The sequence below is a fragment of the Gadus chalcogrammus genome, chromosome 7 (genome assembly GCF_026213295.1).
Source record: "Gadus chalcogrammus isolate NIFS_2021 chromosome 7, NIFS_Gcha_1.0, whole genome shotgun sequence".
NCBI lineage: Eukaryota > Metazoa > Chordata > Actinopteri > Gadiformes > Gadidae > Gadus > Gadus chalcogrammus.
Genome location: NC_079418.1, coordinates 1056913 through 1080157, shown reverse-complemented (window position 1 = coordinate 1080157; position 23245 = coordinate 1056913). Strand labels below are relative to the sequence as shown.

General features: G+C 45.7%; 2 protein-coding genes across 2 annotated transcripts; both read right to left on the bottom strand.

Annotated features, from left to right (window-relative positions):
* Positions 1-584: 584 nt before the first annotated feature.
* Positions 585-8012, bottom strand: LOC130385365 (ankyrin repeat domain-containing protein 10-like). The gene is made up of 3 exons (XM_056593855.1): positions 7636-8012; positions 5002-5077; positions 585-1430 (listed from the first exon to the last, which is right to left on the bottom strand). Exons 1-3 carry the CDS (start codon positions 7825-7827, stop codon positions 1069-1071), a joined length of 630 nt encoding a protein of 209 aa, XP_056449830.1. The 5' UTR covers positions 7828-8012; the 3' UTR covers positions 585-1068.
* Positions 8013-8997: 985 nt separating this feature from the next.
* On the bottom strand, positions 8998-21617 carry cab39l (calcium binding protein 39-like). Its single transcript, XM_056593852.1, has 9 exons — positions 21371-21617; positions 17655-17910; positions 15701-15865; positions 15460-15578; positions 15083-15251; positions 14688-14747; positions 13966-14031; positions 13313-13456; positions 8998-10505 (listed from the first exon to the last, which is right to left on the bottom strand). The coding sequence occupies exons 2-9, from the start codon at positions 17754-17756 to the stop codon at positions 10326-10328; spliced, it is 1005 nt and encodes a 334-aa protein (XP_056449827.1). The 5' UTR covers positions 17757-17910; positions 21371-21617; the 3' UTR covers positions 8998-10325.
* Positions 21618-23245: the final 1628 nt, after the last annotated feature.

Genomic DNA, 23245 nt, shown 5'->3' with positions numbered 1-23245 from the left:
GTAGGTCCGACAGCACAGCGCTTCCTGCTGGACGGAGGTGGTGCAGCCACGGCCATCCCGTATTGAACCGTTAATTAGATTGTAAAAAAGAGCATTACAAGTGCTTCTGTGTCTGTATAAATCTCCAAGACAGCATTAACCATCTGTCTTGGAGATGTATACACATTAACCATCCGTTTTGGTCTCTCTGGCGCTATCTTGGGCCGTATGTCGCAATGCAGTTTTATTACTTTTTAATTCGGATTTGCACCCCTCACTAGTGTACATTAAATTATCCCATAACGTCCCCAAGAGACAAATAATACACTTTTCTAAATGTTTGACTTGTATAGAGGATTTAAACATGTTTACCAACCATGGACGTCAGCTTCCTAATGGTAGTAGTCCCTGTCGTGTTTAAGGTCCGACAGCGTCGCCTATTGGACGGGTGGTGTATAACTACTATTCTGTATTTATCATTTAACAATGCACATTTATCAATTAACCCGAGCTGTTTACAGAGTGTCTGTATAGTGGACATAATATCATGCATTTACTGCATTTACATGGTTTCTGACTCTAAACCAAATTCTTTCCTTGAGGGACATTAACTACGACAAAAAAACAGGACAGAACATGAACATTTAATTATTCCCAGGTGACAAAGTTCACTTACAAAACAAATAGGGCGCATCAATTTGTAACACAAAGACTGTCATTTGAGTGAAAAAGACGAGTATAAAATGACATTGTTTTAGCACCGCATGGAATTTAAAACGAGCAAATAACCAATGTTTTTCTTTGGTTGAGGAATCTCTTAAGTTCCCCTCAGATCCGAAGCAAAGACGTCCAGAAACGTAAGTGACTTTAGGCAACCTTTTAAGTAATTTGAAACTGCACAGGACTTTTAAGTACTGAAGTTCTTTTAAAGTACTTTAAACTCCAACAGGACGCTCAGGTACTTTTCAAACACGTCTTAAAGTCGGCGTTTAAAAAACCGACGTCCCCTCAATAGTGCAAGCGCGTCCGATTAAAAACGCACGAAAGAACCAGCGTATTCCTCGGAGCGTCTTAACCCAGTTCATCTCCTCAGAGTCGGGGCAGGGAATCGAACCCGCGACGTCCCCCGATGTCCTCCGCCGTGTCCCCGTAGCCATGGTGATGTCCGTAGAGCAGGAGATCGCCCAGGTCAAAGGTCACCGCCCCCAGGTCATAGGCAATGGGGGCGGGGCTCCCAGAGCGATGCAGCGAGCCGCACATGTCAGAGGTGTGTCGAGTCTCTCCCGGGGACTCCTGATTGGACGACGCGAAGGAGGCGCAGTGCTTCTGATTGGACGGTTCGGCGGTGGTCTTGAGGGAGTCGGGGGGCCGGAGGAGGACCTCAGGGGGGCCGGCGCAGGAGGGGGGCCGCAGGAAGCCGCTGAAGAGGCCTCTGGTGTCGTCTTGTGACGCTAAACAAAATGGAGGAAAGACAAACGCATGGACACTTAAAAACAGTACTTAGCATGGTGTAGCATCTTACCCTAGCATGGTGTAGCATCTTACCCTAGCATGGTGTAGCATCTTCTCCTAGCATGGTGGAGCATCTTACCCTAGCATGGTGGAGCATCTTACCCTAGCAAGGTGGAGCATCTTATCCTAGCATGGTGTACAGTAGCATCTTACCCTAGCATGGTGGAGCATCTTATCCTAGCATGGTGTACAATCTTACCCTAGCATGGTGGAGCATCTTACCCTAGCATGGTGTAGCATCTTACCCTAGCATGGTGTAGCATCTTACCCTAGCATGGTGTAGCATCTAGCATGGTGTAGCATCTTACCCTAGCATGGTGTAGCATCTTACCCTAGCATGGTGTAGCATCTTACCCTAGCATGGTGGAGCATCTTACCCTAGCATGGTGTAGCATCTTACCCTAGCATGGTGTAGCATCTAGCATGGTGTAGCATTTTACCCTAGCATGGTGGAGCATCTTACCCTAGCATGGTGTAGCATCTTACCCTAGCATGGATGAGCATCTTACCCTAGCATGGTGTAGCGTCTTACCCTAGCATGGTGGAGCATCTTACCCTAGCACGGTGTAGCATCTTACCCTAGTATGGTGGAGCATCTTACCCTAGCACGGTGTATCATCTTACCCTAGCACGGTGTAGCATCTTACCCTAGCATGGTGTAGCATCTTACCCTAGCACGGTGTAGCATCTTACCATAACATGGTGTAGCATCTCACCCTAGCATGGAGTAGCGTCTTACCCTAGCATGGTGTAGCGTCTTACCCTAGCATGGTGTAGCGTCTTACCCTAGCAATCTGTGTTGTAAACGGGGAACGGGTTAACCTAGTGATGGTTAGTGTTGTTGAACGGGTTAACCTAGTGATGGTTTGTGTTGTTGAACGGGTTAACCTAGTGATGGTTAGTGTTGTTGAACGGGTTAACCTAGTGATGGTTAGTGTTGTTGAACGGGTTAACCTAGTTATGGTTAGTGTTGTTGAACGGGTTAACCTAGTGATGGTTAGTGCTTGGCCCCTTGCGGACCCTCCTTGCGTCCACCTTAAGGGCCTGACGTGCGCCTCTCTAAACTGTTAACCTTCCGTTAAGGCGACGCAGCAACAAGGGCTGTGATTGGTCCGCTCACTAAAACCCGACGCAGAACCAGAACAAAGCGGTTCAGAGCGTCTGCGCGGTCCTCGCTCTGCGTCGACGTGGAACAATAAGTGAGCCTTAGCGTGGGTCCTAAAGGCCTTCTGTAGCCTACTCACTGTCTGACCTTCTGTAGCCTACTCACTGTCTGTCCTCCTGTAGCCTTCTCACTGTCTGTCCTCCTGTAGCCTACTCACTGTCTGTCCTCCTGGAGCCTACTCACTGTCCGTCCTAAAGGCCTTCTGTAGCCTACTCACTGTCTGTCCTCCTGGAGCCTACTCACTGTCTGTCCTCCTGTAGCCTACTCACTGTCTGTCCTCCTGGAGCCTACTCACTGTCTGTCCTCCTGGAGCCTATTCACTGTCTGTCCTCCTGGAGCCTACTCACTGTCTGTCCTCCTGTAGCCTACTCACTGTCTGTCCTCCTGGAGCCTACTCACTGTCTGTCCTCCTGTAGCCTACTCACTGTCTGTCCTCCTGGAGCCTACTCACTGTCTGTCCTCCTGGAGCCTACTCACTGTCCTTCTGTAGCCTACTCACTGTCTGTCCTCCTGGAGCCTACTCACTGTATGTCCTTCTGTAGCCTACTCACTGTCTGTCCTCCTGGAGCCTACTCACTGTCTGTCCTCCTGTAGCCTACTCACTGTCCTTCTGTAGCCTACTCACTGTCTGTCCTCCTGTAGCCTACTCACTGTCCTTCTGTAGCCTACTCACTGTCCGTCCTAAAGGCTTCCTGAAGCCTACTCACTGTCTGTCCTCCTGTAGCCTACTCACTGTCCTTCTGTAGCCTACTCACTGTCTGTCCTCCTGGAGCCTACTCACTGTCCTTCTGTAGCCGACTCACTGTCCGTCCTAAGGCCTCCTGTAGCCTACTCACTGTCTGTCCTCCTGTAGCCTACTCAACGTCCTTCTGTAGCCTACTCACTGTCTGTCCTCCTGTAGCCTACTCACTGTCTGTCCTCCTGGAGCCTACTCACTGTCTGTCCTCCTGGAGCCTATTCACTGTCTGTCCTCCTGGAGCCTACTCACTGTCTGTCCTCCTGTAGCCTACTCACTGTCTGTCCTCCTGGAGCCTACTCACTGTCTGTCCTCCTGTAGCCTACTCACTGTCTGTCCTCCTGGAGCCTACTCACTGTCTGTCCTCCTGGAGCCTATTCACTGTCTGTCCTCCTGGAGCCTACTCACTGTCTGTCCTCCTGTAGCCTACTCACTGTCTGTCCTCCTGGAGCCTACTCACTGTCTGTCCTCCTGTAGCCTACTCACTGTCTGTCCTCCTGGAGCCTACTCACTGTCTGTCCTCCTGGAGCCTACTCACTGTCCTTCTGTAGCCTACTCACTGTCTGTCCTCCTGGAGCCTACTCACTGTATGTCCTTCTGTAGCCTACTCACTGTCTGTCCTCCTGGAGCCTACTCACTGTCTGTCCTCCTGTAGCCTACTCACTGTCCTTCTGTAGCCTACTCACTGTCTGTCCTCCTGTAGCCTACTCACTGTCCTTCTGTAGCCTACTCACTGTCCGTCCTAAAGGCTTCCTGAAGCCTACTCACTGTCTGTCCTCCTGTAGCCTACTCACTGTCCTTCTGTAGCCTACTCACTGTCTGTCCTCCTGGAGCCTACTCACTGTCCTTCTGTAGCCGACTCACTGTCCGTCCTAAGGCCTCCTGTAGCCTACTCACTGTCTGTCCTCCTGTAGCCTACTCAACGTCCTTCTGTAGCCTACTCACTGTCTGTCCTCCTGGAGCTTACTCACTGTCTGTCCTCCTGGAGCTTACTCACTGTCTGTCCTCCTGGAGCCTACTCACTGTCTGTCCTCCTGTAGCCTACTCACTGTCTGACCTCCTGGAGCCTACTCACTGTCTTTCCTCCTGGAGCTTACTCACTGTCCTTCTGTAGCCTACTCACTGTCTGTCCTCCTGGAGCCTACTCACTGTCCTTCTGTAGCCTACTCCCTGTCCGTCCTAAAGGCCTTCTGTAGCCTACTCACTGTCCTTCTGTAGCCTACTCACTGTCTGTCCTCCTGGAGCCTACTCACTGTACGTCCTTCTGTAGCCTACTCACTGTCTGACCTAAAGGCCTCCTGGAGCCTACTCACTGTCCTCCTGTAGCCTACTCACTGTCTGACCTCCTGGAGCCTACTCACTGTCTGTCCTCCTGGAGCTTACTCACTGTCCTTCTGTAGCCTACTCACTGTCTGTCCTCCTGGAGCCTACTCACTGTCCTTCTGTAGCCTACTCACTGTCTGTCCTCCTGGAGCCTACTCACTGTCTGTCCTTCTGGAGCCTACTCACTGTCCTCCTGGAGCCTACTCCCTGTCTGACCTTTAGTAGCCTACTCACTGCCTGACCTTTAGTAGCCTACTCACTGTCTGACCTTTAGTAGCCTACTCACTGTCCGTCCTGGCCTTCTTGTTGACCATGTTCTCCCAATGGTCCAGGAGCCGCTTCCGGCCGCCGTCCACCGGCCCCTGAGGACATCATAAATATATATATAAATATAGTGAGGCTACATCATAAATATATATAAATATAGTGAGGCTACATCATAAATATCTATATAAATATAGTGAGGCTACATCATAAATATATATTCATAAATATAGTGAGGACATCATAAATATATATATAAATATAGTGAGGACATCATAAATATATATAAATATAGTGAGGCTACATCATAAATATATATAAATATAGTGAGGACATCATAAATATATATAAATATAGTGAGGGTACATCATAAATATATATAAATATAGTGAGGCTACATCATAAATATACATAAATATAGTGAGGCTACATCATAAATATATATAAATATAGTGAGGCTACATCAAAAATATATATAAATATAGTGAGGCTACATCATAAATATATACATAAATATAGTGAGGCTACATCATAAATATATACATAAATATAGTGAGGCTACATCATAAATATATATATAAATATAGTGAGGCTACATCATAAATATATATATAAATATAGTGAGGCTACATCATAAATATATATATAAATATAGTGAGGCGACATCATAAACATATATAAATATAGTGAGGCTACATCATAAATATATATAAATATATTGAGGCTACATCATAAATATATATAAATATAGTGAGGCTACATCATAAATATATATAAATATAGTGAGGCAACATCATAAATATATATATAAGTAGTGAGGCTACATCATAAATATATATATAAATATAGTGAGGCTACATCATAAATATATGAATAAATATAGTGAGGCTACATCATAAATATATATATAAATATAGTGAGGCTACATCATATATATATATATAAATATAGTGAGGCTACATCATAAATATATAAATATAGTGAGGCGACATCATAAATATATATAAATATAGTGAGGCTACATCATAAATATATGTATAAATATAGTGAGGCTACATCATAAATATATACATAAATATAGTGAGGCTACATCATAAATCTATACATAAATATAGTGAGGCTACATCATAAATATATATATAAGTATAGTGAGGCTACATCATAAATATATAAATATAGTGAGGCTACATCATAAATATATATATAAATATAGTGAGGCTACATCATAAATATATATATAAATATAGTGAGGCTACATCATATATGTATATATAAATATAGTGAGGCTACATCATAAATATATAAATATAGTGAGGCGACATCATAAATATATATAGTGAGGCTACATCATAAATATATGTATAAATATAGTGAGGCTACATCATAAATATATACATAAATATAGTGAGCCTACATCATAAATCTATACATAAATATAGTGAGGCTACATCATAAATATATATATAAGTATAGTGAGGCTACATCATAAATATATATATATAGTGAGGCTACATCATAAATATATATAAAAATATAGTGAGGCTACATCATAACAAGAAGGCAAACTAGTTTGTATTGAGTATATAGTGAGTTCACATTATAACAATATCAAAGATGAGTTTATATTATAACAATTAAAAAAATATTTTACATAGAACAATATAAAATACAAGTTTATATTATGACACTTTAGAAGATGAGTTTACATTATAACAATATAAAAGATGAGTTTATATTTTAACAATTTAGAAGATAAGTTTACATTCAAACAATATAAAAGATGAGATTACATTATAACAATATAAAAGATGAGTTCATATTATAACAAATAAAAAAATAAGTTTACATAGAACAATATAAAAGACGCGTTTATATGATGACACTTTAGAAGATGAGTTTACATTATAACAATATAAAAGACGAGTTAACATTATAACAATCCAAAAGATGAGTTAAGATTATTATTGTGCGAGTAGTACCATAATAATTTAAAATCATATTTACCCGAGGCACCCTTCCCTACCACTCTGTATTAAGCAAATATATAAAATATAATATCTAAAAAACAAAGAAAATAAAATGAGAAAATAATATATATCGGCCTTTGCATATATCGGTTTTATCTGTTCAATGGACATGGAGGTCTAGCTGATTCTAGATTATTTATAATGAATGAATATCGATTTACCACTGCGGCCGCACTATGATAATATCCACGTTTTGATTCTAGCCTCAAGCGTGACGTCACCGGCGGAAGGCGGGGCTTGCGACCAATCAGCGGAGTCACACTGAGTTTAAATCCATAAATTCACCACTGGTAGGAAACCCGAGAGAGAGAGAGAAAGGGAGAGCGCAAAAGAGTGAGGGAGAGAGCAAGCGAGGGAGCATCCGAGTGTGAGGGAGAGAGAGCGAGAGAGACGCTTGCAGAGTATACACAGACCCGGATGTCCATCAATCACGTAGTTATTATCTGCACTAATCTGCCTAATTAATCCCTTCATTTATGAGTTAAAAAAGTTATACTCTCGCCCGACCTGATCTCGCGTGAACTTCCACCTCCACCCCCGCTCTCTAATCCCCAAAGAGGGTTTAGAGTCTAAAAACCAACGCGTCCGTCTGTCCCTCTCTCAATCCCCGATTTCGCGTGCCCGCGTACCTTCCCAAAGCGCGCAGCCCAGTGCATGGGGGTCCACCCGCAGCGGGGGTCCTGCGCGCCGATGTCCGAGGGGTCGGCGGTGCGGTGGACCAGCGCGCAAAGAGCGCCCAGCTCCGCGTCTCTACAGCCGCAGTGGAGCGGGAACCCGGACGATAGTTCATCCGCCTCCTCGATCTCCATCTCGGATATCATGGTCGATAGATCGATAAAGGTTCCGTTATTGGAGATGGACCGGGTCTGGAGGGAGCATGGTCCTCCTTCTCCAAACAAAAGAGAGGTAGAGGAGGAGGAGGTGTGTGTGTGATTTCGGCGTCCGGCAAATCCCGGTCTGGATTCCCCGGGTCCGGAGAGGTGGAGTGAACGGGACGTCCGGTTCAGTTTCCCCAGAGGAGTTTTATACTTATCTTTTTTTCTTTTTTACGTTTTATTGGAATGCAAAAAATACTAATACAATCAACAAAAAACATTCCGAATTGTTGGGCCCCTACCTGCTCGTTAATGACATGTCTGTACTGTCTGCTTTTTTGTTTATTTAAAAGGGACAATGCACTTGTTAATTGACATTTTTAGTTTACACAAAAAAATGTAAATGTGCCAAAGTTAGCAAAATAGCTAATTTTCATCTGTGGTCCCTTGGCAGGTCAACACATACGTTAAATTAAAAAGGATAGAAAATGATAGAAAGCATTAAAGAAGGAAGAGAGAGAGAAGAGACATAAAAATTAACAAGTGCAGTACAAAGAAGTGCAGTACATAGTAACCTACCTGCTCCCTAATGACCCGTCTCTGTACTCTCTAACCCCAGCCTGCTCCTTAATGACCTCTGTACTGTCTAACCCCGACCTGCTCCTTAACGACCCGTCTCTGTACTGTCTAACCCCTACCGTCTCCTCAATGACCTGTCTCTACTGTCTAACCCCTACCTGCTCCTCAATGACCTGTCTCTGTACTGTCTAACCCCTACCTGCTCCTTAATGACCTGTCTCTGTACTGTAACCCCTACCTGCTCCTTAATGACCTGTCTCTGTACTGTCTAACCCCTATCTGCTCCTTAATGACCTGTCTCTGTACTGTCTAACCCCTACCTGCTCCTTAATGACCTGTCTCTGTACTGTCTAACCCCTACCTGCTCCTTAATGACCTGTCTCTGTACTGTCTAACCCCTACCTGCTCCTTAATGACCTGTCTCTGTACTGTCTAACCCCTACCTGCTCCTTAATGACCTCTCTGTACTGTCTAACCCCTACCTGCTCCTTAATGACCTGTCTCTGTACTGTCTAACCCCTACCTGCTCCTTAATGACGTGTCTCTGTACTGTCTAACCCCTGTTTATCCATGCCCCAGTTATTAAAAGGTGTTCAATAGCCCCAGAATAAAAAGACAACATTTGAAATTTGCAGTTTATTGTACGTTTTGTAGTCGTAAAGTCCTGGTCTTTAATTTACACAGGCGGTGTTTGTATTTAACACAACTTGAGAACCCACCACCAAAGAGGGCGTGGTTAGGCCCCTCCCACCCCCGCTGACGGGGCTGTGTGGGGGGCGTGTCTGTAAAGTAAAGAACTGTTCTTTAAAGAACCAATCTTCAAAGAGCCAATCTTTATAGAAGCGACCTTCAAAGAAACACTCTTTAAAGTACCGATCTTCAAAGAACCGCTCTTCAAAGAACCGCTCTTCAAAGAACACATTGTGCCGTCAAACAGAAGGAGAACACCTAGCTACCGCGGGCTACCAGCGACAGAACACTTGCCCCCCCCCTCCCCACAAACAAAAACAAGCAGTTTTACAAAACGTCCGAACAACTCCATATAAGGAGTGACGATGTTCACCACTTCATCTAAACAAGCGTGTCGTGAGATTAAATCATCGAGCAATCAGACACGAAAAAGTATAAAACCAAAAAGGCACCCTTCTCTACTGTTTGGTCGGTTTAATGAGTCAAGAGGGACTTTGACCAAATGCGACCGAATAATACGAAATATAAACAATGACAGGAAGTCATTACAGTACGGAAAGAGAAATGGCAGGAAGAAATACACAAGCGGCCGTTTTCCACTGGGTCTCTGATGTCGCTGCTAAGCTAGTTTCTGCTTAGCTAGCTCCGCTACATTAAGCGGAAACAGGTCAAACGTTACTTTTAATGTCATCGGTTGTGCTCTGAAGACAGAAATCCTCTCAAAGAAAAAAAATCGAACACTAGTTAATCAAACAAAGTTTTATATTTTCAGTTAGAGAACCGATCTTAAACGCGATCTCAAAACAAAGTTCGGAATCTTGAAACTCTTTCTGGGGTCTGGATTAGTGTCAGTCTCTGACCACCTGTGTTGACCATTGGTTCTGTGAGTGGGCCAATCAGCTCTCAGCGTGAGTTCTGGCGCTACATGCTATCGTGCTAACCCTAAAACAATGTCACGAAAAGGAGTCACAGAAAAAAACGAAACCAACGATTGAGAACTACGTCTTCTGCAAACCTTTTTAAAAAGAACCACTGAAGGAACGATACAGCTGTTTTTGTCTCTATGATTAGAACGGCTAGGTGAATAACGCGAGTGAGTCGATGGCGTCATTGAAGTTAAAAGTTACTGTGCAGGTGATGGGGGGGGGAGAGGGAGGAGGAAAGGGAGGAGGAGATGGCGGAAAGGGAGGAAGAAGAGAACGAGAGGGAGGAGGAGGAGGAGGGCGAGGAGAGGGCTACGAGGCTGGCTTCTTGAGGTCGCGGATCTGTTTGACCAGGTAGGTCTTCTCGTCATTGAACTGCTCGTCGTCGCTGCGCTCCTTCTGAAAGTGGCCGAGGAACTCGATCAGCTTGGTCTGGTTCTTCAGCAGGATGTCCACGATGGGCTGCGTCTTGTTGGGGTTGGCCACAAACACCTGGCCGGAGAACAGACACAGCTCAGAGTCACGCTCGCACCATCACCTCCTTATGCCTCCTCCACCTCCTCTCTCACCCTCTGTCCTCTTCAACCTCCCCCTCCTCCTCCTCTTCCTGCCCCTCTTCTTGTCTACGGGGAATGGGTTAACCTAGTGATAGTCAGTGCTTGGCCCTTGGTTCTATGAACATCCTTGCTGTACCCACAGAGATATATTGTTGTTTCTCCTGACCAATGGACTTAATGTTAGTCTCTCTGGGTAAAAGCGTCTGATGAACACCCTGAATGTGAACGTAAAACACAACCCAACATAACAACACAACCCTACATATCCTAACACAGGGATGGGCAACTTTCATAATAAAGAGGGCCACATTTTTCATCATAACCATCAGAGGGCCACATGACTGCACACTTCAACTAAACGTGAGCTGAGAGAAGCTACACAATTTTGAATTTGGTAGATACGATTCCTGTATTCTGGTGCATTTTGGGGATGGCCACTACCTAAAAAATCTTCCAAGATCGTAACCTATGTACGGTATGTTAATTGAACCAACATACATTCATTTCGTTTTCCATGCCCAATAAGACACATGAATGGTTGGTATTTTTATCAGTGCAAAGGGCACATACATCATTCAATGATGCCACAAAACTGAAAAACAGTGGCCCAACATTAAGTGCAACAACTCAATGAACTCAAACCCAAGAAGCATGATATTCATTGCAGTTGTAGTAGTTCGATAAAATCGATAACTAAAAGCGTTGGCAACGAATTTGGTCATCGATTCGTTGAGTCGCGCGATTAATACTTCTCTCGTAGGCGCGGTTAGAGCCAGCCTCCGACAGGTTGGTTCACGGTTCATGCCCACAGCGAGCTTTAGTGTGAGCGACCACAGCTTGTATTTTGGTCATATCTTAACACTGGACTGTAGGCCTTTATAAAAGTGTTGTAGCTTCACTGTCTTTGGGTTAAAAAAACTCCTTCAACTCAGTATCCGTCTAGTCCAACCAAAAACTCTGTCAGCTGCTGCTGCTGTAGGGTCTGCTGCTGCAGACGTTGTGCAGACGGGCTCGGAGTCGGCACCGCGTGCATCAAGTCATTCAAAGCAGCGGTAGTAATCACACAACCGGACGGTGTAGAAAGTCCCGTCAGTTAAAAATAGTAATGCAGTTTTTAAATCCATGTTAAAATCAGCAGGATATAGAGCTCGTTAGCTTAAAAAAAATAAACGCAAACAGTGTCAAATGTGATGTGTTCAGGTCGGCTCAGTGATTGATGATTGATGTGTTCAGATGCAACATAAAAAACTTGTTTTCCCAGCAATATAAAATAGATAGTAAAGATGGAATTATGACCAGTTTAACGTCCTATCTTGAACTATGATCATCTTATCAGCAATTAAAACAATAATACAAGTTATATTTCAAGGAGTCTCGAAAATGGTATCAAGATCAATAAAAATTAACAATCTCCCGACATCTGAGAGAATGAAGATGATTTAATTTATTTTTAACCGTTAGTATTTACCGGTTAAAGATCTTATCGGTTGACCGGTTAACCATGGACACCCCTTTTATACTATATATACATATACGCACATATATATACACATACACATATATATACACATACACACATATATACACACACACACACACACACACACACACACACACACACACACACACACACACACACACACACACACACACACACACACACACACACACACACACACACACACACACACACACACACACACACACAATGTTTTTTTTGTGTTGTCCCAGTTATGTTTTTTTAATGTTTTTATCATTTAATATTACTTGTAATAGTTCCGGGACGTTGGAGCAGTAACCTAGTGTTTTTACACTTCAGTCTGCACTGTGAATTTGAAGTAATGTTCAGTTTTTGAATAAAGATGCAGCAATGACAAATGTTTTTTTTATCCGATTCATCGAAAAAATAATCGACAGATTAATCGATTATTAAAATAATCGTTAGTTGCAGCCCTAAATACAATAACAAAATCCAACACAACACCAACGCTACAACACAACACCACATAACCCAACACAACACAACACCACAACCCTACACATCCCAACACAAAAACACATAACCCAGTACAATGCAACAACACGACTCAACACAACACCACCATAACAAAACACAAAAACACATAACCCAACAAAACACAAAAACACATAACCCAACAAAACACAATACAACACAACACACCCAAACACCACATAACCCAACACAACAACACAACATCACAACCCAACGCAACACAAGAACACAACCCTACACAACAACACAACATCACAACCCAACACAACACCACAACACCACAACACAACCCTACATAACAACACAACCTAACACAACATCCTACACAACAACAAGACCCTACACAAGATCACGACCCAACAACTCAACCCAACACAACACCACAACCCTACACAACATCACAAGAACACAACCACACATCACCCTACACAACCACACAACCCCTACACAACACAAGAACACAACCCAGCACAACACAAGAACATAAGCCTAGACAACATGATAAAACCCACCACAACACTAGGTTAACAACAAACCTATTGTAAGGCTCTTTGGGAGAAAACGTCTGCTAAACGCTCTGAATGTAAACGTAAACCCCAACACAACACTACACAACAACACAACCCTACACAACAATACAACCCAACAACACAACCCTAGACAACACAACACAAGGTACGCGTCTGCCAAACCCTGAAGGTAAACATAGTCCCTCTGAAGGTACGCACCTTAAAGACGTGGAAGGCCTCAAACTGGATGTTGGGGCTCTTGTCCCGGAGCAGGTTCATCATCAGCTTGAGGTTCTCCGGTTTGCTGATGTAGCGGGTCATCACCGTGAAGTTGTGTCGGTCCAGCAGCAGCTCACCCAGTAGCTTGGGAGGGAAGAGCAACACGAAACAACCTCATTAGGATCAACTGCACCTTGACCGGGATCAACTGCACCCCATTCAGGATCAACTGCACCTTCACCAGGTTCAACTGCACCTTCACCAGGTTCAACTGCACCTTCACCAGGTTCAACTGCACCTTCACCAGGTTCAACTGCACCTTCACCAGGTTCAACTGCACCTTCACCAGGTTCAACTGCACCTTCACCAGGTTCAACTGCACCTTAACCAGGTTCAACTGCACCTTAACCAGGTTCAACTGCACCCCATTCAGGATCAACTGCACCTTAACCAGGTTCAACTGCACCTTAACCAGGTTCAACTGCACCTTCACCAGGTTCAACTGCACCTTCACCAGGTTCAACTGCACCTTCACCAGGTTCAACTGCACCTCATCGGGCCCAGTCACCGTCTAACTACACCCGGCTACGTCACCGACAGACAACTGAGGCCCCAACGACGGAACCGTGGAAGGTTCCAGGTGGAGGACTGACCTTCAGAGACTGCCTCTTGGTGACGTAGTTCTCAGAGTGAAGCAGCTTCTCATATTCTGTGAAGACCTGAGGGGGAAGAGGAGACGTAGAGGTGAGTGAGTGACTGAGTCTCACTGTGTATTAATGAGTGAGTGAGTGAGTGAGTGAGTGAGTGAGTGAGTGAGTGAGTCTCACTGTTTATTAATGAGTGAGTGAGTGAGGAAGTGAGTCTCACTGTGTATTAATGAGTGAGTGAGTGAGTGAGTGAGTAAGTGAGTCTCACTGTGTATTAATGAGTGAGTGAGGAAGTGAGTCTCACTGTGTATTAATGAGTGAGTGAGTGAGTGAGTGAGTGAGTAAGTGAGTCTCACTGTTTATTAATGAGTGAGTGAGTGAGGAAGTGAGTCTCACTGTGTATTAATGAGTGAGTGACTGGGGGAGTGAGTGAGTGAGTCTCAATGTGTATTAATGAGTGAGTGACTGGGGGAGTGAGTGAGTGAGTCTCAATGTGTATTAATGAGTGAGTGACTGGGGGAGTGAGTGAGTGAGTCTCAATGTGTATTAATGAGTGAGTGACTGGGGGAGTGAGTGAGTGAGTCTCACTGTGAGTTAGTGAGTGAGTGAGTCTCACTGTGTATTGGTGAGTGACTGAGTGACTGGGTGACTGACTGAGTCTCACTGTGTATTGGTCAGTGAGTGAGTGAGTTAGTGGGTGACTGAGTGAGTGAGTGAGTGAGTCTCACTGCGTCATAGTTCTGTTCCAGGTATTCGGCAACCAGGACTTTGTGTCGCGTCAGAAGATCCTGAGGAGAACCGAAGAAGAACGACGTCAGAATATAGTTCACACTAATGCAGGGAACCATGGGGGCGGAGCTAGGAGCAGGGAGGGGGCGGAGCTAGGAGCAGGGAGGGGGCGGAGCTAGGAGCAGGGAGGGGGCGGAGCTAGGAGCAGGCGAAGAGAGCAGGCGGAGCTAGGAGCAGAGAGTGGGCGGAGCTAGGAGCAGGGGAATAGAGTGGGCGGAGCTAGGAGCAGAGAGTGGGCGGAGCTAGGAGCAGGGGAAGAGAGTGGGCGGAGCTAGGAGCAGAGAGTGGGCGGACCTAGCAGATAATAGGCGGAGCTAGCAGATTGTGGCCTTACCTTGAAGGTGGCGAAGGCATCGGAGGCGATGTCGAAGGTGCTCATCTCCACGTAGGTGAAGAAGCGGGGGAAGTGGTCCGAGTAGAGCAGCACCTTGGCCAGCGGCTCGTGGCGGATACACTCCCTCAGCATGATGCCACAGTTCAGGGCCACGGGGGGGGTCTCATAGCTGGGGGGGGAGAGAGAGAGACACTGAGACAGAGAGAGACAGAGGGAGAGAGAGACAGAGAGAGGAGAGATAGAGAAGAGAGGAAGAGAGAGAAGGGAGGAGAGAGACGGAGAGACAGAGACAGAGACAGAGACAGAGACAGAGACAGAGACAGAGACAGAGACAGAGACAGAGACAGAGACAGAGACAGAGAGAGGCAGGCGCTGACCCTTTGAGCAGGAGGAACAGCACCCCCTGGTGGGAGCAGAGGTACTCCACCGTGGGGCTCCGGGTCCCGATCTGACGCCGCAGGACGTTGTTGAAGATCTGACACACGTCCTTCTTACCCTGATGAACACACACACACACGGTTAACACACACACACACACACGGTTAACACACACACAGCTCCTGGTCCAGCAGAGACCCCCCCAGGAGGTGGACCACTAGACCCCAAGGGACCCCTCACCTCAAAGTCCACCACCGCCAGGTGCTCCACCAGCGCCAGCAGCAGCCCACTGTTGTACAGCTCCTGGGCCAGCAGCGCCACCGTCTCCGTGTGCGGCTCCTTCTCCCCGCTGCCGTAGAGGATCTCCTTCATGGACACCAGGCACTTGGACACCTCCTCCGACGCCTGGGGGGGGGGACGTTGTTACGTTACCATGACGTCGTCACGTTACTCTGACATCGTTACCATGACGTTGTTACGTTACCATGACGTCGTCACGTTACCATGACGTCGTCACGTTACCATGACGTTGTCACGTTACTCTGACATCGTTACCATGACGTCGTCACGTTACCATGATGTCGTCACGTTACCATGACGTCGTCACGTTACTCTGACGTCGTCGCGTTACCATGACGTCGTCACGTTACTCTGACGTCGTCGCGTTACCATGACGTTGTCACGTTACCATGACGTCGTTACGTTACCATGACGTTGTTTGTGGTGTAAATGGTGTGGCTCTAAATTAAATGTATTATTACACTACAGTGACGTTGTTACGGGACAATACCATGCCGTTGTTGCTTTACGTTACCGTGACGTCGTCACGTCACCATGACGTCGTTACGTTCCCATGACGTCGTTACGTTACCTTGACGTTGTTACACTAGAATGACGTTGTTACGTGAAATTACCATGCTGTTTTTACTTTACCATGACGTCGTTACGTTACCATGACATCGTTACGTTACCATGACGCTGTTACACTACGATGACGTTGTTCCGTTCCCATGACGTCGTTACGATACTGTTACGTTACGCACGTTGTTGTTGCAAGCGAAGGTGTATAGAATAACACACGGAGTCGGGCTGTGTCTCTTGTACTAACGGGCTGGCACATAACAGAACTGACACATGTTGACCACCCGGGTCCATACACACACAGCCCACCAGAGGGAGCTGTCGGCTTGCATAGCACTACCCTACAACAGTTGTTACTTGCAATACCATGACGTCGTTTCATGTCGTTACGCTACCATGACGTTGTTGCGTTACCATGACGTTGTTGCGTTACCATGACGTCGTTACTTTACGTTACCACGTTACGATGAGGAAGACGTCGTTACAATGACCTCATTAGGTTCAGTTAAGGCTGTAGTGGGGTTAAGGCTTTGCTCGTTTCTTTAAGGAGCTGCTCTAATGTTCGTGTATACTTACACCCTGCAGAAGGGTCTGAGTGACATATATCAAAATGGTATGTCAAATATTGTAGTTATTTGATATAAGTAAGTAGTAGTAAATATTGTGTCAGCTTTGCAGTCTGCAGCAATCATCCAATACACCTTAACACATTCATTTAATTATATTAAATAAAAACAAGCCATAAATAACATACACAACTTTAACCGACAAATAAAACATTTGCATTTTGACCCCAGGATTATCACGTCACTTGGAGATCCGGCCATGCCTGCCATCCCATAAAAACATCATAAACGCCCCTCCCAGTCCATCCCTGACCCACGCGAGCCGGACATGGTTTGGACCTCGCACCTTGTACTGTTGCTACGGTAACACAGGGCGGCTTTCAATCACACTCCCACTGGATAAGAGTGGAGGGGTGGCACTGGACTTAATGTGTGTGTGTCTGTATATCAGAGTGTTAACAGCAAGGTGTGACTCTGTTCTCCTTCACATGGACCTGTCAGAGCTCGCTCGCTCAACAACACACCACATGTCGTTGTTACGGCATGCAACAACGACAAGAGACAGAGACAGAGAGCTCTCTCTCTCTCTCTCTCTCTCTCTCTCTCTCTCTCTCTCTCTCTCTCTCTCTCTCTCTCTCTCTCTCTCTCTCTCTCTCTCTCTCTCTCTCTCTCTCTCTCTCTCTCTCTCTCTCTCTCTCTCTCTCTCTCTCTCTCTCTCTCTCTCTCTCTCTCTCATAAAGAATGAACTCTTATTTTGAAAAGCCCACCTTGTCGGACTTCTTGTCCTGCTTCACCAGCAGGGCGAGGTTCTCCTTCAGCGTCCTCACGATGTCCACCGGGCTCTTGTGGGACTTCCCAAACAACGGCATGGCGGAGGCTAGCCTGGAGCACTAGCCTGGAACGCTAGGCCTGGAACACTAGCCTGGAGCACTAGCCTGGAGCACTAATGCTAGTCTTGGAACACTAGCCTGGAGCGCTAGCGTTATTCCTTGAGCGCTAGGCCTGGAACGCTAGTCCTGGAACCTGTGGAGACAAACAAGACATGCTGGGTTAGCATCCATTTAACACAGGGTGACAGATGCTAATAGATGCTTATTAGCATCTATTAGCATCTATTGAACAGGTTTTTGCATTTATTGAGCACAGAATGGCATCAATCCGACCAGACCGCCGTCGGCCCCCAGAGCGTCGGGGGTCTGTTCGGCCGACGCCAGATGCCAGGGGGAACTCGTCTCTCTGGAGTCAGGAATCCAGTCGGACCAGCACTACGAGTTAGCTAGGAGGCGTTAGCTGTGGAGACGGAGCCTAGCTCGTGATTCATTAGTGACGACAGCACTACACTCAGGGCGTTACACAGACGCTTTGATCCAGAGAGACTTACAATAAGGCAGTTTGTCAGGGGAAAGATAAACAACATATCTCTGTGGGTACAGTAAGGATGTTCATAGAACCAGGTGCCAAGCACTATTCCCCGTATCCAATGAGATAGCTAGGATAAGACGCTACAACATGCTAAGCACTTTTTTTATCACACACACACACACACACACACACACACACACACACACACACACACACACAGTCTCAATATACATGTATTACTACATTTTTTTGTTGATTATGGTTCAACTCCCTTCCCAGCGTGAAGACATCTTACAAAACAGACAGTCAGTCAGTCAGTCAGTCAGTCAGAGGTGACTTGCTAACTTTTTTAAAACACAAGAACGAAATAATTAACGAAAATACACAAAATAATATGAGGCAGTCCAACTACTAAAAAGCCACATTCACACAATTAACCTGTCTAAACACTTAAATGCCCACTGACGTTGTTTCAAGATTCGTCTCGCACTAAAAAGTATGTACCGCTCTCAATCAGATCCAGTCATCGGACGAGAACCTAAACGTACTTACACAAAGCGACCAGCAGAGGGCGAAAAATAAACAAAAAGGAATAAAAAGTAAATCAGGGATATTTGGTGGAATTCATAATTTTCCCATACATGCTACATGTGATTGCGTGTTCAAATTGTGGGTGTGGCCAGGAGCAGCAAATGTAAAACTTGTGACTGCTTCTCTAGCAGGGAATGCGCTCTCTCTCTCTCTCTCTCTCTCTCTCTCTCTCTCTCTCTCTCTCTCTCTCTCTCTCTCTCTCTCTCTCTCTCTCTCTCTCTCTCTCTCTCTCTCTCTCTCTCTCTCTCTCTCTCTCTCTCTCTCTCTCTCCTTAAGTCACCGAATGGACCCATATGTCACCAAGCAGACCCTTATGTCACCAAGCACCCCTATTTTAAATGGTACATTCCCACCATCACAGCAGATGAACCATGTCTTCTCACCTCACAGATTAAGTCTGAACTATCCCCAACGAGGCATGGGGAATATCCCCCTTAACCCAACATTCCTGGAATATTTGTGTTGTATTATCGTTTACCAACAGCTGACCTGAATAAGTCCCGGGGTCGAAGGGAAAGCCGGCAGCTCCTGATCGGAGTTACATCAGATATGAAATGCTGCTGAACTCCTGAAGGGCTCGTTCAGCATTCCTGATTGAACTGAACCGATGGAGGGCTCTGGGTGATCCATCAAACGAACCCAGGACCACGGTGTCACCTCAGAGAGAGAGAGAATGTATCTCTGTGTGAAGGGGTGAGGGAGTGCATCTGTGTGTGTGTGTGTGTGTGTGTGTGTGTGTGTGTGTGTGTGTGTGTGTGTGAGTGAGTGAGTGAGTATCCAGCAGCAGTCTTCCGCATAGAGACCGAATCAGTGACCGAAGTGATCAACGTCTGTGCAGAGTCCAGGTGAACTCTGACCAGTGTGGGAGGCTGGCGATCGGGTTTCTCTAAGAGACGCTGGACTCTGGAGGAAGTGGAACGAGACACTCTGACGCGTGTCATCAAACTGTCAACGGAGAACCCCTGTTGACATATCAGAGGAGCGTAGAGGGGGAGGGGGAGGGGGAGGGGGGGGGGCGCGGGAGTGAGCACAGAGAGAGACAGACAGACAGACAGACAGACAGACAGACAGACAGACAGACAGACAGACAGACAGACAGACAGACAGAGGGGGGGGGGCGCGGGAGTGAGCACAGAGAGAGAGAGACAGACAGACAGACAGACAGACAGACAGACAGACAGACAGACAGACAGACAGACAGACAGACAGACAGACAGACAGCGTGTGTGTGTCTGTGTCTTAATGAGTCAGTGATAAATGACACACAGACAGAGACAGAGAGAGAGACAGACCGAGCTCTTGACATCACTGACTGTGATGGACTCCTCTGACTCTAAGCTGCCCAGGCCTTTCTAACCAAACAGAGTCAACATTCAGACCAGCAGGAAGACACACAGCCATGAGTCCAACGTCACCGGCGCCTTCAGAATACCGCTCCAAACAGTCTCACTGAGGGGCATTATGTTACACTACATTCAAATATGTATGGCTTCGGAAGTATAAAACATGCTATTGGAAATATAAAGTATTCTATCGGAAATGTTAAGTGTTGTATTGGACATAAACTAGTTTTCCGTTTCCTCCAACGTTTCCAACCTCATGTTTCGATCCTTTTAGAGGTTTATATTCTCATCGTAAACCAGTTGTTGATACAACTAGGTAATAGGTATTGCGATAAATCACAAAGATCTGATTGGTTGAAAGTGGTGCCAGCGACACACACGCACAGTTCCACCCTGGGGAACACCCCCCAACCAATCAGCCGGAGCCGTGGTTGTGTACCGTGTGTTTGACGGCGAATCATGTGTGATTGTCCTGTTTGATTCTCAGTGTTTGCTCGGTCAGTAATCGAGGCTCCGAGCAGTGTGCAGTGCGTCGTTGGTCTTAAAGGCTCGGGTGGCAGACCCACTTAACTCGCCCCAGATTGTGAGTGAATGTTTGCACTGACCGCGGTTAACCCCGTCACACGACGAGGCCACAACCAGGCCTCTTAATCACGCTTGTAGAGATATGTGTGGAGGGGTTGGGAGTATTGATTACTGATTATGATGACAATGTTTGTTTACATTTGGTTCTGCATAGATTGATAAAAAAAAAGGACGAATTTGTTGAAATTGTAGTCAGTGTCTTAAGTTAAGTTACTCATGCATACTAGACACACACAGAGAAACACACAAACCAGAATGCCATTGTCAACACTGCTCATATAGCTGGTAACACAGACACACACACCCTTACTAGGGCGTCTTTGAGTATGCAACACATTCAGTAGCCCTCTGAGACATCATAAGGCCTTGTTGTTTTGGTTCAGTGAGACGTTGGTTCCCGTACGGGTGATCACAACCAGTCCGACCAGACCTCCCACAGCCGCGAAACACACCTCACCTCCGGCGACTGCAGATCGATCATCACGATAGATTGATATCTTGAGATTGGGCGAAGTTCTACCCGATGTGTCAAGGGCACAACAACCATGGCGCACCACAAACACACAAAACACACAGCAACCAGGAAGATGGTGCATACTCACAGTGGGATCGGCTGTCCTCCGCAGTGTGCGTGTATTTGTGCGTGTGTTTCCTTTTGTCCCGGCGTTCTACTGTTCCTGATAGATACCCACGACAACGGATGTCTTCCGATCGCAGACGAGGTGTGTACGCGTTAAACGTGTGCGCTCTTCTGCAGAGCGACATCTGGTGCGCTTCCAGCTGCGGCCAAAGGGCTGCGTTCCAACACTCCCAGGAGGAGGCCCTCCCCGCTGCGCAGCCGCAGATCGAGAGGCACCGTGCGTCAGAAACGACGATAAATGTATCAAGGATGTGCCTGAGGACTATCCGGATGCTTTAGGCATCGGAGAAGAGGGGAGCTGGGAAGGGAGAGTGAAGGGCGAGTGGCTGCGCTGCGGGTTGGAACGGCGCCCGGGCAAACGTAGAACTATCGCGAGAACACCCTCCGGAAGATAACCCAGCTGAACTTGGAACTGTCGCGAGAACGCCCTCCGGAAGATAATCATAGCTGTACGTAGAACTATCGCGAGAACACGTGTACCCACAGCTCTTGAACGGGGGAGAGGCATGACCTATTAAAGGGAAGAGGGAAACACATTCTTGGGTGTAGTCATCTCTTTCGGGTTGAATTTAATTTAATTGTTAAATTGTATTAAATTAAATTAACATTACTTTTTATGTATTTATTTTAGCATAATTTATTTTAAATGTAGTTAACAATTAATTGTTTTGTATGGCATTAATTTAGTTGTGTATAGTTGTGTTAAGTTATGGCTAATGTGTCATTTCTCTTTCAATCAATTCATTAATTAGACAAATGGACCAACCAATTAAAGAGGAGACATCTCATTTATTAAAGCTGCTTTTCGTTTAAGATACAATCCAGAATTACATATGTACACAAATATATACAGTGATATGTATGAACGTTTTATAATAGATATTTATATATATATATATAGAGAGAGAGAGAGAGAGAGAGAGAGAGAGATCTCATCACAATACTCGATAGTCACAAGAAAAATAAAGACAGTGGGTTTGCCGCAATGTGCTGCATAACGAACGATTTACCAGTCTCCAGTTAAAAAAATATAAATAATGTATTGGAAAATGTTTTTTTTGGAAAAGATTCATTTTTCAAAATGTTCGCTTTCATTTCTCGAAATGAAAATGTTGATAAATGGATCGGTGTGAGGCGTTTCGATATTGATAGTTGTGGTCTGAGGTGTTTCGATGCTGATATGTGGCTTCCTTTTTCGACCAGCAAACATGTCCTATAAAATTAATTTTGAAACACAAGTCCTGCACGTCATTAAATAAAACAGCAACAGACATTAGAAAATTTTGTTTAAATATAGCAAGGTATTCTTTTTCTTTGCTGTACACACGTTGATGTGAAAGCCCCCACCACTCCCAGATACAGCCAGGTCAACACACACATCACTCACAGGGGGAAAAGCACAAATTGTGTGTGTGTGTCTGAATGTGTCTGATTGAGTGTGTGTGTGTGTGTGTGTGTGTGTGTGTGTGTGTGTGTGTGTGTGTGTGTGTGTGTGTGTGTGTGTGTGTGTGTGTGTGTGTATGTGTGTGTTTGTTTGTGTGTATGTGTGTGTGTGTGTGTGTGTGTTTATCTGTGTGTCTCTATGTGTGTGTCTGTCAGTGTCCCTGTGTGTGTACCTGTGTGTGTGTGTGTGTGTGTCTGTGTGTGTCTTTTTATCTGTGTGTGTGTGTGTGTGTCTATCTGTGTGTGTGTGTGTGTGTGTGTGTGTGTGTGTGTGTGTGTGTGTGTGTGTGTGTGTGTGTGTGTGTGTGTGTGTATCTATCTGTTTATGTGTGTCTGTTTGTGTGTGTGTGTGTGTGTGTGCGTGTGTTTCTAGCTGTGTATACATCTGTATCTG

Bases quoted from the DNA above. Each gene is read 5' to 3' on its own strand.
- LOC130385365 (XM_056593855.1), bottom strand. From the start codon at position 7,827: ATGATATCCGAGATGGAGATCGAGGAGGCGGATGAACTATCGTCCGGG. The intron at 5,078-7,635 runs GTACGCGGGCAC...TGATGTCCTCAG, and splicing joins GGGCTGCGCGCTTTGGGAAG to GGGCCGGTGGACGGCGGCCG. The intron at 1,431-5,001 runs GTGAGTAGGCTA...CATTTTGTTTAG, and splicing joins CAAGAAGGCCAGGACGGACA to CGTCACAAGACGACACCAGA.
- cab39l (XM_056593852.1), bottom strand. From the start codon at position 17,756: ATGCCGTTGTTTGGGAAGTCCCACAAGAGCCCGGTGGACATCGTGAGG. The intron at 15,866-17,654 runs GTGGGCTTTTCA...CCCCCCCCCCAG, and splicing joins AGGACAAGAAGTCCGACAAG to GCGTCGGAGGAGGTGTCCAA. The intron at 15,252-15,459 runs GTCAGCGCCTGC...CTCCCCCCCCAG, and splicing joins CTGTTCCTCCTGCTCAAAGG to CTATGAGACCCCCCCCGTGG.